This window comes from Myripristis murdjan, chromosome 16 (genome assembly GCF_902150065.1).
Source record: "Myripristis murdjan chromosome 16, fMyrMur1.1, whole genome shotgun sequence".
Taxonomy (NCBI): Eukaryota; Metazoa; Chordata; class Actinopteri; order Holocentriformes; family Holocentridae; genus Myripristis; species Myripristis murdjan.
In genome coordinates this window covers 18,488,545-18,503,468 of record NC_043995.1, presented here as the reverse complement: position 1 = coordinate 18,503,468, position 14,924 = coordinate 18,488,545, and the positions used below count along the sequence as shown (strand labels likewise).

Genomic DNA, 14,924 nt, shown 5'->3' with positions numbered 1-14,924 from the left:
TTTGTATTTTTCCAACATTCAGTGTCATTACATTAATGGCTTTTCAGTGCCCTTCAGTGTTACCATATATCACACTCTACCAGCTGGGAAGTGCTAGTGTTTTCTGTAAAGAAGTACAAGTAAATAGAGAGTACACACTCCTCAGACCTATCCGAGTTAAAGTTCAAACAGTGGATTAATATCGCCATCAAGTGGCAGCTCCATGTACAACAGTGAATGAAACATGGGAAGGATGGGGTTGTATGGTTTTAAACGAGGCTGTTGAGGTTGTTTCTCCCCTATTCTTCTTCTTCTTCTTCTTCTTCTTCTTCTTCTTCTTCTTCTTCTTCTTCTTCTTCTTCTTCTTCTTCACAGATTGTGTACATCCCGCTGCAGAGGTTGAAAATAAGTACATTTACTTCACCACTCTGCTTAAGTACAATTTTGAGGTACTGGCTCTTCACTTGAGTATTTCCATTTTGTAATAGTTTACATTTTGATTCCAGTATATTGGTGGTGCTTTTTGCTGTACTAGAACCTACATTTATCTGGCTGCTGCAGTTACTTGTTACTTTGCAGGATAAGGTTTTATATGGTAGTAGAGTTGAAATTAGCCACAACAATAACATACTTCTTACAGGTGCATCAATAATTTAATAATCTGAAAAGTATTTTCCTCTGCAATGAGTAACTTTAAAATATTGATACCTAACTGCTGAGCAATACTTCCATTTTACTCAATCAAGCATTTAAATGCATGACTTTTACATTTACCTTTACTAGAGTATTTCATAATGGTATATCTGTTTTTACACAGCCTATGGAAAGGTTTTTTATTATTATTTTTTTTTTTCCACCACTGCCCTGGTGTCCCTGGTAGGAACTGTGAATTAATTTAGCATGGTGTATATCAGATGGCCAATCATCCTGTGTTATTTAATCAGTTTTCAGTGGAGTTGATCCATGCTTAAACACTTAAGTTTTTACTCTCTTGTCTGTTTGCTTTTTTCCTATGATGCCTTAATGCCAGCTTTCTGTAAAACCTACAACTTTGTGTTCATTTGCTCACCCACTGGCTGATCTGTCAGTATGACCTGACCCGATCCTCTGACTCCACCAGCATCCACAGTCACTGCACCTCTCCCCGCCCTGCTCTAACCTCCCCTTCCTTCCCTTTATGCATCTCACTTAAAGCAATGCCAAACATGAAGGAGCATGGAATTGGTGGATACAAAGGATTAATCCCGGAGTAATTGTGTGAAATTGGGGTGCGAAAAACTCTCCAATGGGGATGTAGGGATACAAAGCACAATTGATTGATGCTGATAAACGCACGTAGCGTTTCCCCATTGGATGATACAGCGAGCGACTGAGGAGAGAGAAGAGAGAGACCGGACGAAACCATTCATCCGGCCAATTCTCCGACTGAATTAGCCTATATGTTCAGATTAATCTCTTCGGTCGGCGTTTAAATTTGGATTTCCACGAGGATTAGGCGTGTAAGACAAACTAGATGGGTAAGGTTACGAATCTGGCCAATTTACGCTTGGATTAATCTCCTAATAGGCTATCTGGTATAGCTATCATCCCCCCGCATCCGCTTGTGAGCTGCGAGCAAAAGGCAAACAAGCAATTACGATGCGAGGTTGATTTAGAGACGAAATGGGTGCCTATTCCACAATGAGGATTCACTTTGATTCAAGGTTAGTTTAGACGTTTTTTCCCCCCTTTATCGCTCGTTTTCATTGGCCATGATTTTGCTGCGGAGGCTCGTCCAGTTGCTGGTGGTGCTGCTGATCCACGGCGGGAGGTGGCGGGTCGCGCCGAGCCCCACCGACGAGGGAGCGCTCCGGACCGGCCACGGAGAGCACGGAGAGCCGGGACACAAGGAGCCTCACAAGGACTCGTACAGCACCTTCGCCTCCGAGTTCCTGGAGTCCAGATATCTGTCAGATGACGGTAAGGGCTGTGTTCAGGAATGAAGTTCGAGCAACTAAGGAGTCCAGATTTGTTGTTGTTTTGTTTACCTCTCATGCACATTCCTAGTACCTAACGAGAGAAATATATACAGAAATATATTGTATAGTATATGTTCAGGTTATTGCTCTGCATCCCACCGAGCGACATCATGCAGGGCCTTTCAGCACCCAGGCCAGCTCCCTGCCAGTAGCTGGCCTCTCTCTCTCTCTCTCTCTCTCTCTCTCTCTCTCTCTCTCTCTCTCTCTCTCACACACACACACACACACACACACACACACACACATACACACTGCAGATGGTCTCCCTCAGCATCCTGAACACAGACATGGTTTGTTTAATAGCAGGTGAGTTCTGTGTTTAACCAGTTAAGAGAGCTTGTTCTGTATTTTGCAGGTTATCCATTCCCCACTGCTCCACCAGTGGATCCCTTTGCTAAAATCAAAGTCAGCGACTGTGGAATAACCAAGGGCTGCATCAGGTTAGAAAAGTACATAGTGTATCTGTGCTTTTTCATACACCCCACCCCACCCCAACCCCTCTCTGTGAGCCCCGTATTCCTCAGGGCTCCTTTATCTCAGATACTGTGAGAGAACTGGAGCAAAGACAGCACACGAGGCTGTCCAGTCTTTGTGCTCTGAATCCAGATTAGTCTTTTTAATTGGTTCCTCTACATGTATTCTCAACATATTTTCAGCCAGTTTCAATGTGTACCCACTGAACTCTGGTTGTTAGCACCACCCATGAAAGTGAAAACTGCAATGTGTAACCTCAAAGAGCCATGTTAACATGAGTGCCCATCTTGTAAATGTGCAGGTATGGGAAACCAGGATGTGATGCAGAGACATGCGACTACTTCTTGAGTTATCGTCGCATCGGGACAGATGTGGAGTATGAGATGAGTGCCGACACTGATGGCTGGGTGGCTGTGGGTTTCTCCTCTGACAAGAAGATGGTGAGTATCTGCTGCAACTCCGGGACTGGTGCACTGTGTGTAGTTTAGGACAACACATGTGTGTAACTTTTTACTACAACCATCAACCAATCAGTTATTAACACTTGCAGTATCAGTAAAGGTAAACATACATAGCATGTGTTGGCAAGTAACACAAATTTGCACATTGCTTGAACACACAAGCAATGTGTTCAAGCAATGTGATTAAGTTTTGTTGTAATGTGTTGTTAAGTGACACAAATGTGTATTGTCCAAAACGACATGCATTTACGTTTAAAAATGATACGTTTTTTTTTTTTTTTTTTTTTTTAAGGTTTAGTGAATCAAAAAATGAGACCTTGAGTGATTTAGAAATTTAAAAAAATATTCTTTAACACTTTCTATTTTAAACTTTATCAGGGTACTCTTTCAAACTAATAATACAGCGTTCTAAAATTAGTTTGATGATGCAGTGATTGTTGGGGTCATATTTCTGTATGTATTTATTTTGGATACTTGAAATTACACACTATATTGTTTTTTAACTGATTCTAATGTCCATGAAATTCAGAAGGCTATGTTGCTGCCATGTGGACAGGAATAAAACTGAAGCTGAACTGAAAATGTTATGGAATAATTAATGTTCACTGTTTAAAAAACACAGGTCACATTCTTAGAAATTGATTAGTTGGCCTTAAAGTAAAAACTTTCATGTAAAACACTCATTCTGAAACAACAGAATTGCTTTGACCTTGTAATACCTGGGCATCTTTATATATTGTTGGTCCTCAAATAGTTTGTTTCTTTCTTTCTATTACTACATTATAAATGTAAACAAATGTTTTAGGGCTGCTGTATTCTCATACCCACCTGTTGTATAGGCCTATTATGAGTCATTTTCACAGTATACTCAGGAATCACAAATAGAGTGAGAAAAATGTCTTTAGTCCAATAAATCAACTAAATATCTACAGTATGTACATTTACCTATCACATTTATATCATTTTAGTACTCTTAAGCAAAGCATTTTATGAAACCGCTGCCAAATGAATCTGTTGACTCCCCCAATTTTCCTGCCATCTCTTCTTTCTCAGGGGGGAGACGATGTTATGGGCTGCGTCCATGATGATAACGGACGTGTGCGGATCCACCACTTCTACAATGTCGGCCAGTGGGCCAAGGAGATCAAGAGGAACCCGGCTAGGGACGAGGAGGGCATTTTTGAGAACAACCGGGTCACCTGCCGCTTCAAGCGCCCGTTATACGTCCCCAGAGAGGAAACACTTGTGGACTTACACCTGTCATGGTATTACCTGTTTGCCTGGGGACCGGCCATACAAGGTGAGTGTTTGACTCAGCAGCTTCTCCTTTTTGGTAAGTTGACTCTCCACAGTTTTATTGCTCCCTTTCCTCTCATCTCACATCGTCTTACCTTTGCTAACAGGTTCCATCACGAGGCACGACATTGACGCCCCCCCAGTCAGCGACCACATGATCAGCATTTATAAATATGAAGACATCTTCATGCCTTCCACAGCCTACCAGACCTTCAACTCCCCCTTCTGCTTACTGCTTATTGTAGCCCTCACCTTCTACCTGCTGATGGGAACACCCTAACAAGGCAAGAGAAGAGCGAAGAACAAGCAATAAAATAATTTGATGCCACACCCTCAGTCAAGTGTGCGCTGTACACAGAGAGAAAGATGCTGCGTTAGATATATTAAACAATACAGAGGGCACATATTCATAGTACTGATCTCTTATGGAGGATCCTGACAAACGACTGAGCATATATCGTAGTGTTATCATGAAAACCTAACTTTAACGTTCAAACATAAGGTCTGATAAATGAGTAGTATCTAGTATAACATAGGCCAATGATTTTCAGTATTTATAACAGCATTATACAAGTATTAGCTAGGAAAATATGAGCACTACACAAATGCTGATAAGTGACTCTCACAGCTCTTTAAAATGCCGCATGCGCTGGGAAATCAATACGGTGAACAATAAAGACCCCGATGATGTGAAAAACTGATGAAAACTGTGGTGGCTGGACGACTGTGACCCAACTGAGCTGAAATACAGTTTTCAGAGACATTCCTTTGCACAGCACTTCCCATTCCCCTTCCTTTTCCTGTGCTGAGTCATGTTGATGGACACGATCCTACCGCAAAATATGTTTAGAGGACAGAGATTATAAAAGAGGAAATGGCTCTTTCAGTGGTTAATAATACAAAAAGATAATACTTTATATTCAAAGTGTTAGCGACTGCCTGCCTATATTCTTTGTATTGCCTTGACTATGTAAAGGATCCCCACTGACTTTGTCTGATGTGCACGTCTGACACTACAAAGGCTGGACTCCATTTCACTTTGGCATAAATTCTTTTTGAGGGTTTGTCTTATTTTATCTCCACTGGCTATTGTGTTTATGTGTGTCGGCGTGTCTGTGTGTAAGTGTGTGTGTGTGTGTGTGTGGCCTTCTGAAGCAATAACACAGTGAACAGGGGCATAAGGCATGGATGAAATGACCTTTTGCTTGGACATGGACCAGTTTTTTTTTTTTTTTTTTTCCCCGAGGTTGTTATTGTAGCCTTTTGATTGAACTCACTGTGTGGCTGGAAACTACACTGTTAACAAAAATCATGTCAAGATGCAATGCCTGTGTTTATCATTAAAACGGTGTCTAAAAGATCTTTGTTTGTTTGTCTGTGTTGTTCTCAGTGAACAGGCAGATAAAGAGTGTAGCTAAGCTGAAAACAGCCTGAGGACATCATCATTTTTAATAGGACTAATTAGGCGTACTTTTAGCAGCATCATCCAGAGGGAAAAGGGGAAGCGATTCTTATGTTAGAGAACAAGGGCACACATTGTCATAGATGCCCCACTCTTTATTTGCACCCATGCTTTATGGACTTAACATTGTTCTTGGCAAATATAAATATCCTAGTTATTTATTTGCTGGCAGGCACAGCTTGCATTGTAAGCTACTATGTTAGGACATTGTCACAGGTGGAATCACTGTGCAATAAGGGCCTTTATAAAGGATTTATTAATGGTTCATCATTGGAATATTAATAGGTTAACACGTTATAAATCATTAATAAACAATTATAAACAAGTTATAACAGTTTTCACACAGAAATGCAGATACCACAGCTGACTGATACAGGGACAAAATAAAGTAAAACAAGCAAAAAGAAAGATATTTTTGGCAAGATCAAGATCTTGCCAAATAGTGAGCCTGGATCGATGTCTGAAAACGGTCTTATAACTTTTTAGTAATTGTTTATTAGTGATTTACAAGTGTTTACAACCTAATTAATAAGGTAGGTGAGGGCCTAATTTTGAAAAGAACTGAACAGCCTCTAAAACTTAGAGACCACCAGGAGGCAAAGTGAACACGACTCAAGACCTTCACAGTAGATAATTCAAAGTAATACTAACAATTCTGCTGCATTTTGCTGCAACAGACATTTTGTATTTTAAGAGGTACACATCCACCGGGAGACCCATAACTAAATGCTGCCTCTCTGATCATAATACATCATTGAATAAGTTATACGTTTTTGCATAAAAACCTAAAAGTAAAGTAATATGCAGCCTCTCGGTTCATTACATCGAGTTCAGAACACCGAGTACAGACGCGCTGTCCTCGGCCCAAATATGTGCACTTGGAGGCGGACTGAAATACGAAAAGGGGGCGGGAGACTTCCAGCTCGATGCAGTTTGAAATTTGAAATTGTTGTCAGTGAAATGTGCCAGAAGCATAAATGACCAACTCAACAGATAACTAATAAGACAGACTTGACACGGTGCATGCGGTCATGTTGGCGACAGTCTCAGCTGTGAAGTGGCAAAGGTGCGCTTTCATCTACACTGCATCACCCGTCATGCCTCTGGGCGCTTTCGTCAGAGCGACGTCATGTGTTTTCCCTCCTCACGCGGTGGGAATTTCTCAGAGAGCGAGGCGTAATCTGGGAAGATGGCAGACGAGGAGGGCTCGGGGCCGGAGGCAGCGTCCGCCTCTGTCTCCCCCCCGGAGAGCCCGCACGCCGCCCGGCCTCACTACGTCTCTTTCTCGGAGAGCGTGCAGCCGGCCGTAGGCATGGTGAGCCAGCTGCTAACCCAGCCGTCCTCCCTCAAATTTGACAAGAACATCAAGCAGGCCTTCTACAACACCGGGGCCATGATCTTCGTGGCTATCTGTTGCGGTGCAGCTGTTCTGGTGTACTTTATCTTAGAGGCTTTCCTCCGCCCGCTGCTGTGGGCTGTGCTCTGTGGCACCTTCCTTCACCCTTTTAAATACTCGCTCGCCCGGCTCGGCCGCTCCTGGCTCAGCGGCCTGCAGGACACCGGGACGCCCATCGTTGTGGGCACCCTGCTGGTCCCCGTGTGGTGTGTGAACCACAGCGTGGACGCGATGGGCAGGCTGGTGCTGGAGAAGCTCACGGTGCTGCTGGTGATCGGGGCCGGCGCACCGCTGCTCTACTTCCTCTACCTGTTCTGGAGCGTCATAGGAATGCAGGTGATCCTCGGGCACGTCTGTGGCATCATCGGGGCCGCGCTTGATTGCTTCAACGCCGTGTGGGTGAGTGAGCGGCCGGGCACGCCCCCGCTGTCAGGACAATGACAATGACTTGTTGTCTGTGTGCAACTGGTGAGCACTGTAATGTGGATCACCCTGCGCTTTTTTTTTTTTTTAGGGCCCGAGCGCTGGAACAGCGCGAAGCCCTATTGTATTTGTAAGGTTTCTTTCTTCTTATTATTTATACGTCTCTTTGAGGCTTAATTTGACCCCCTAAACATGCTCAAAAACTCACCAAATTTGGCACACAGGCCAGGTCTGGTGAAAAATTTGATAAAATGGACAAACGGACCCCCTAAGTGCAGAAATGGGCTCGGTAGCGCCACCTAGGCACACAAAGGCAGCCGCTGCGGCCCACAGGAATGTGATAGAAAGACCAAACCACTGCCGAAATGTAGGTCTCATCAAGCCCTACAAATCACGCGCTGACACCCCCCCTCTAAAACCAACAGGAAGTCTGCAATTTGCGTTGGAATGTTCACGTTCTCGCCAAAATTCCGCTTTGAACAAAATCTATCTCCTCCCAGGGCGTAAATGTCAGCGGCTTGAAAATTTAACAGATGACAGAGGACACAGTGCTGAACAAAAGTTGCTAAAAACTCCGTCATTACTCGATTAGTTTGGATTTTATAACACCTCCAAGTCGGAGGGGCCAGAACCAAAATCTCATTTTTTCCCATGGAGTTTGGTGTGAAGAGGCTGACTTTTGGCACTAATTAAGCCCCTGGAGTCTAAAGTAAAAGTCTGACAGCTTTGAAAACTATGCAGATGGAAAGAGGACAAAAATTCCTACAAAAGTATGTAGTTTTGATGTGGATTGGACCAAGTTTGTGGGAGCTATGAAGAGTTTTCAAACATTTTTGACTCTGGTGTGCTCTGCTCTGCACTCTGCCTGGACATGTGACTCACTCTAGCTGCCTCAGGAATGCGCAATACACACCCATTGTAAGAGCTCAGAGGGAGCAGAAAACACTCTCAAACTGAAACTGCCATAACTCAAAAACGGTAAAAGATAGCAAAATCATGTAAATGGGAGATTTATAGATCCGAGTCTCGTGACTCGTTTAAGCTTTGAATCAAGTCTGTCACTCAAACGGTGACTGAGCTGTGACACCTCAAACAGGGGTGGGTTTTCTGGATTTCTCCATTAGATTGAATGAGGATTTCTCTGTCTGCCTGCATTTTGGTGTGATCATGCCACAGCTGCCACTACTCAAGTCAGTCACACACTAGGACATGCTAAGGGCGCCATCTGCTGGAGGGGCGCTGCTAGTGGCCAGAGGGGCACCAGCAGCGAATGTACTACCAGTGGGTTTTTGTTGGCGTCGTGTGTGTGTGTGTGTGTGTGTGTGTGTGTGCGCACGTGCATATGTGTGTGTGTGTGTGTGTTTGTGTGAGTGAGTGAGTGAGTGAGTGTGTGTGCCTGCATTTTGGTGCGATCATGCAGCAGCTGCCGGTAGTCCTGTCGGTCACACACTAGGACTTCCGCGGCCTTTCAAAATAAAAGCCCAAAACTCTTTCACAATAAAAGCACCGAAAAATACCCTTAAAACTGGTTATTATTATTCTTACGTGTCATTCGGCCTTAATTTGACCCCCTAAACATGCTCCAAAACTCACCAAATTCGGCATGCAGGCCAGGTCTGGCGAAAAATTTGATAAAATGGACAAACGGACCCCCTAAGTGCAGAAATGGACTCCGTAGCGCCACCTAGGCACACAAAGACAGCCGCTGTGGCCCACAGGAATGCGCTAGAAAGACCAAACCACTGCCGAAATGTAGGTCTCATCAAGCCCTACAATTCACGCGCTGACACCCCCGACCTAAAATCAACAGGAAGTCCGCAATTTGCGTTTGAACATCACGTTCTCGCCCAAAATTCCGCTTTGAACAAAATCTATCTCCTCCCAGGCCGTAAGTGTCAGCGGCTTGAAAATTTAACAGATGACAGAGGACACAGTGCTGAACAAAAGTTGCTAAAAACTCCGTCATTACTCGATTCGTTTGGATTTTATAAGCCCTCAAAGTCGGAGTGGCCAAAACCAACACTTCGGTTTTTTCCATGGACTTTGGTGGGAAGAGACTGACTTTTGGCACTAATTAAGCCCCTGGAGTCTAAAGTAAAAGTCTGACGGCTTTGAAAACTATGCAGATGGAAAGAGGACAAAAATTCCTACAAAAATATGTAGTTTTGATGTGGATTGGACCAAGTTTGTGGGAGCTGTGAAGAGTTTTTAAACATTTTTGACTCTGGTGTGCTCTGCTCTGCACTCTGCCTGGACATGTGACTCACTCTAGCTGCCTCAGGAATGCGCAATACACACCCATTGTAAGAGCTCAGAGGGAGCAGAAAACACTCTCAAACTAAAACTGCCATAATTCAAAAACGGTAAAAGATAGCAAAATCATGTAAATGGGAGATTTATAGATCTGAGTCTCATGACTCGTTTAAACTTTGAAACAAGTCTGTAACTCAAACGGTGACCGAGCTGTGACACCTCAAACAGGGGTGGGTTTTCTGGATTTCTCCACTGGATTGAATGAGGATTTCTCTGTCTGCCTGCATTTTGGTGTGGTCATGCAGCAGCTGCCAGTACTAAAGTCAGTCACACACTAGGACATGCTAAGGGCGCCATCTGCTGGAGGGGCGCTGCTAGTGGCCAGAGGGGCACCAGCAGCGAATGTACTACCAGTGGGTTTTTGTTGGCGTCGTGTGTGTGTGTGTGTGTGTGTGTGTGTGTGTTTGTGTGAGTGACTGAGTGAGTAAGTGAGTGTGTGTGCCTGCATTTTGGTGTGATCATGCAGCAGCTGCCAGTAGTCCTGTCGGTCACACACTAGGACTTCCGCGGCCTTTCAAAATAAAAGCCCAAAACTCACAATAAAAGCACCGAAAAATACCCTTAAAACTGGAACACACGGACGAATTGTCTGCGCTTCGACACGCGCACCGTCCCCGACGTGCACGGGGGGGCGAGGGCCCGTCCAACGCTGCTTGCAGCTTTAATTAGGCCCTCGCCCTCCATCGGAGAGAGGGCCTATTGTTATTGTACTGTTTCTTTTTTTTTTTCCTATTGTTACGTCTCTTTGAGGCTTAATTTGACCCCCTAAACATGCTCAAAAACTCACCAAATTTGGCACGCACCCCAGGTCTGGCGAAAAATTCGATAAAATGGCAACTCGGACCCCCAAAGTGCAAAAATGGGCTCTCTAGCGCCACCTAGACACACTAAATCGGCCGCTGCGGCCCACAGGAACGTGATAGAAAGACCAAACCAGCGCCGAAACGTAGGTCTCATCAAGGCCGAGATTTCACGCGCTCGCCCCCCTGACCTAAAATCAACAGGAAGTCCGCAATTTGCCTTTCAAAGTAAAAGTCGGGCCCCGAAATTGCGCGTTGAACAAAATTTATCTCCTCCGAGGCCGTAAATCGTGGAGGCTCAAAAAGCTAATAGATGAAAGAGGATACAGTGCTGAACAAAAGTTGTTAAAGGTTTATTATTAATTCGAACCGTTTGGGATTTATAAGCCCTCCAAGTCGGCAACGCCGACTTGGAGGGCGTCGTTTTTCCCATGGAGTTTGGCGTGAAGAGGCGCACACTTGGCGCTAATTAGGCCCCTGGCGTCTAAAGTAAACGTCACACGGCTTCGAAAATTATGCCACACGAAAGAAGACGAAAATTCCTACAAAAATATGAAATTAATTTTTAAATTGGAACAAGTTTGTGGCCGCTGTCAAGACTTTTCGAACATTTTGGACCCTGGTGTCCTCTCCTCTGCACTCTGCCCGCTCATGTGACTCACTCTAGCCAACTGACAATTCCGCAATACACACCCATTATAAACCGTCATCGGGGGCAGAGAAAACAGTCAAACTTAAACTGCCATAGCTCAAAAATGGTACAAGATAGCAAAATCATGTAAATACAAGATTTATAGAGCCGAGTCTTGTGCCTCGTTTAAACTTTGAATAAATTCTATAACTCACACGATGTCCGAGCGGCGTTACCTCAAACATGGGTGGGTTTGATCGATTTCTCCATTGGATTGAATGAGGATTTCTCTGTGTGCCTGCATTTTGGTCTGATCATGACACAGCTGCCAGTACTCATGTATTAGCGCAGTATTCATGTCACTCACACACTAGGACATCCTGGGCCTTTCAAAATAAAAGCCCAAAACTCTTTCCAACTGAAAGCACCGAAAAATACCCTTACAAATGGGAAAAATGGATGAATTGTCTGCACAAACATCGTGGCGGACCGGCAACGGTGCGAGGGCCGACCAACGCTGCTTGCAGCTTTAATTTTTCTTCTTCTTATTATTATTACGTGTCGTTAGGCCTTAATTTGACCCCCTAAACGTGCTCAAAAACTCACCAAATTTGGCACGCATCTCCGGTCTGGCGAAAAATTCGATAAAATAGCAACTCGGACCCCCAAAGTGCAAAAATGGGCTCGCTAGCGCCACCTAGGCACAAATAGGCACACGAAGGCGGCCGCTGCGGCCCACAGGAACGTGATAGAAAGACCAAACCAGCGCCGAAACGTAGGTCTCATCAAGGCCGAGATTTCACGCGCTCGCCCCCCCCGACCTAAAACCAACAGGAAGTCCGCAATTTGCCTTTCAAAGTAAAAGTCGGGCCCCGAAATTGCGCTTTGAACAAAATTTATCTCCTCCGAGGCCATAAATCGTGGCGGCTTGAAATGGTAATAGATGAAAGAGGATACCGTGCTTAACAAAAGTTCTGAAGGAATTATCATTAATTTGAACCGTTTGGGATTTATAAGCCGTCGAAGTCGGCAACGCCGACTTCGAGGGCGTCGTTTTTTCCATGGAGTTTGGCGTGAAGAGGCGCACACTTGGTGCGAATTAGGCCCCTGGCGTCTAAAGTAAACGTCGCACGGCTTCGAAAATTATGCCACACGAAAGAGGACGAAAATTCCTACAAAAATATGAAATTAATTTTTAAATTGGAACAAGTTTGTGGCCGCTGTCAAGACTTTTCGACCATTTTGGACCCTGGTGTCCTCTCCTCTGCACTCTGCCCGGTCATGTGACTCACTCTAGGCAACGGACAGTTCCGCAATACACACCCATTATAAACCGTCAGCAGGAGCAGAGAAAACAGTCAAACTTAAACTGCCATAATTCAAAAACGGTAAAAGATAACAAAATCATGTAAATACAAGATTTATAGAGCCGAGTCTTGTGACTCGTTTAAACTTCGAATTGCGTCTGTAACTCAAACGATGTCCGAGCGGCGTTACCTCAAACGGGTGTGGATTTTTATCGATTTCTCTATTGGATTGAATGTACATTTCTCTGTCTGCCTGCACTTTGGTCTGATCATGACACAGCTGCCAGTACTGATGTATTAGCGCAGTACTCATGTCTCTCACACACTAGGACATCCTGGGCCTTTCAAAATAAAAGCCCAAAACTCTTTCCAACTGAAAGCACCTAAAAATACCCTTCCAAATGGGAAAAATGGATGAAATGTCAAACATCGTGGCGGACCGGCACCGGTGCGAGGGCCGACCAACGCTGCTTGTTAGGCCCTCGCCCTCCAACGGAGAGAGGGCCTATTGTTATTAGGCCCTCGCCCTCCATCGGAGAGAGGGACTATTGTTTTTGTATCGTTTTTTTTTTTTTATTATTATTATTACGTCTCTTTAAGGCTTAATTTGACCCCCTAAACATGCTCAAAAACTCACCAAATTCGGCACGCACCTCCGGTCTGGCGAAAAATTCGATAAAATGGCAACTCGGACCCCCAAAGTGCAAAAATGGGCTCGCTAGCGCCACCTAGGCACAAAAAGGCACACGAAGGCGGCCGCTGCGGCCCACAGGAACGTGGTAGAAAGACCAAACCAGCGCCGAAACGTAGGTCTCATCAAGGCCGAGATTTCACGCGCTCGCCCCCCCCACCTAAAACCAACAGGAAGTCCGCAATTTGCCTTTCAAAGTAAGAGTCGGGCCCCGAAATTGCGCGTTAAACAAAATTTATCTCCTCCGAGGCCGTAAATCGTGGCGGCTTGAAACGTTAATAGATGAAAGAGGATACCGTGCTTAACAAAAGTTCTGAAGGGTTTATTATTAATTTGAACCGTTTGGGACTTATAAGCCGTCGAAGTCGGCAACGCCGACTTCGAGGGCGTCGTTTTGTCCATGGAGTTTGGCGTGAAGAGGCGCACACTTGGCGCTAATGAGGCCCCTGGCGTCTAAAGTAAACGTCGCACGGCTTCGAAAATTATGCCACACGAAAGAGGACGAAAATTCCTACAAAAATATGAAATTAATTTTTAAATTGGAACAACTTTGTGGCCGCTGTCAAGACTTTTACAACATTTTGGACCCTGGTGTCCTCTCCTCTGCACTCTGCCTGGTCATGTGACTCACTCTAGGTAACGGACAGTTCCGCAATACACACCCATTATAAACCGTCAGCGGGAGCAGAGAAAACAGTCAAACGTAAACTGCCATAATTCAAAAACGGTACAAGATAGCAAAATCATGTAAATACAAGATTTATAGAGCCGACTCTTGTGCCTCGTTTAAACTTTGAATAAAGTCTGTAACTCAAACGATGTCCGAGCGGCGTTACCTCAAACATGGGTGGGTATGATCGATTTTTCCTTTGGATTGCATGGGGATTTCTCTGTCTGCCTGCATTTTGGTCTGATCATGACACAGCTGCCAGTACTCATGTATTAGCGCAGTACTCATGTCACTCACACACTAGGACATCCTGGGCCTTTCAAAATAAAAGCCCAAAACTCTTTCCAACTTAAAGCACCGAAAAATACCCTTACAAATGGGAAAAATGGATGAAATGTCAAACATCGTGGCGGACCGGCACCGGTGCGAGGGCCGACCAACGCTGCTTGCAGCTTTAATTAGGCCCTCGCCCTCCCTTAGGGAGAAGGGCCTATTGTTTTTGTATCGTTTTTTTTTTTTTATTATTATATCGTGTCGTTAGGCCTTAATTTGACCCCCTAAACGTGCTCAAAAACTCACCAAATTTGGCACGCACCCCAGGTCTGGTGAAAAATTTAAGAAAATGGCAACTCGGACCCCCAAAGTGCAAAAATGGGCTCGCTAGCGCCACCTAGGCACAAAAAGGCACACGAAGGCGGCCGCTGCGGCCCACAGGAACGTGGTAGAAAGACCAAACCAGCGCCGAAACGTAGGTCTCATCAAGGCCGAGATTTCACGCGCTCGCCCCCCCCGACCTAAAACCAACAGGAAGTCCGCAATTTGCCTTTCAAAGTAAAAGTCGGGCCCCGAAATTGCGCGTTGAACAAAATTTATCTCCTCCTAGGCCGTAAATCGTGGCCGCTTGAAACGCTAATACATGAAAGAGGATACCGTGCTTAACAAAAGTTCTGAAGGAATTATTATTAATTTGAACCGTTTGGGATTTATAAGCCCTCGAAGTCGG

The 14,924-nt window shown here is 44.8% G+C and overlaps 2 protein-coding genes across 3 annotated transcripts in view; both read left to right on the top strand.

The window, feature by feature from the left end:
* Positions 1-1,405: 1,405 nt before the first annotated feature.
* On the top strand, positions 1,406-4,929 carry frrs1l (ferric-chelate reductase 1-like). The gene is made up of 5 exons (XM_030071631.1): positions 1,406-1,938; positions 2,353-2,437; positions 2,773-2,911; positions 3,986-4,232; positions 4,336-4,929. The coding sequence occupies exons 1-5, from the start codon at positions 1,731-1,733 to the stop codon at positions 4,506-4,508; spliced, it is 852 nt and encodes a 283-aa protein (XP_029927491.1). The 5' UTR covers positions 1,406-1,730; the 3' UTR covers positions 4,509-4,929.
* Positions 4,930-6,852: 1,923 nt separating this feature from the next.
* The window catches only part of tmem245 (transmembrane protein 245), a 65,733-nt gene continuing 57,661 nt past the window's right edge, over positions 6,853-14,924 (top strand). The window contains exon 1 of one of the 2 annotated variants that reach the window (XM_030071628.1): positions 6,853-7,485. In XM_030071628.1, coding sequence (XP_029927488.1) covers positions 6,880-7,485 — 606 coding nt within the window. In that variant the 5' untranslated portion in view covers positions 6,853-6,879. The remainder of the gene's footprint in view (positions 7,486-14,924) is intronic. The other variant, XM_030071627.1, reaches the window with a different exon arrangement.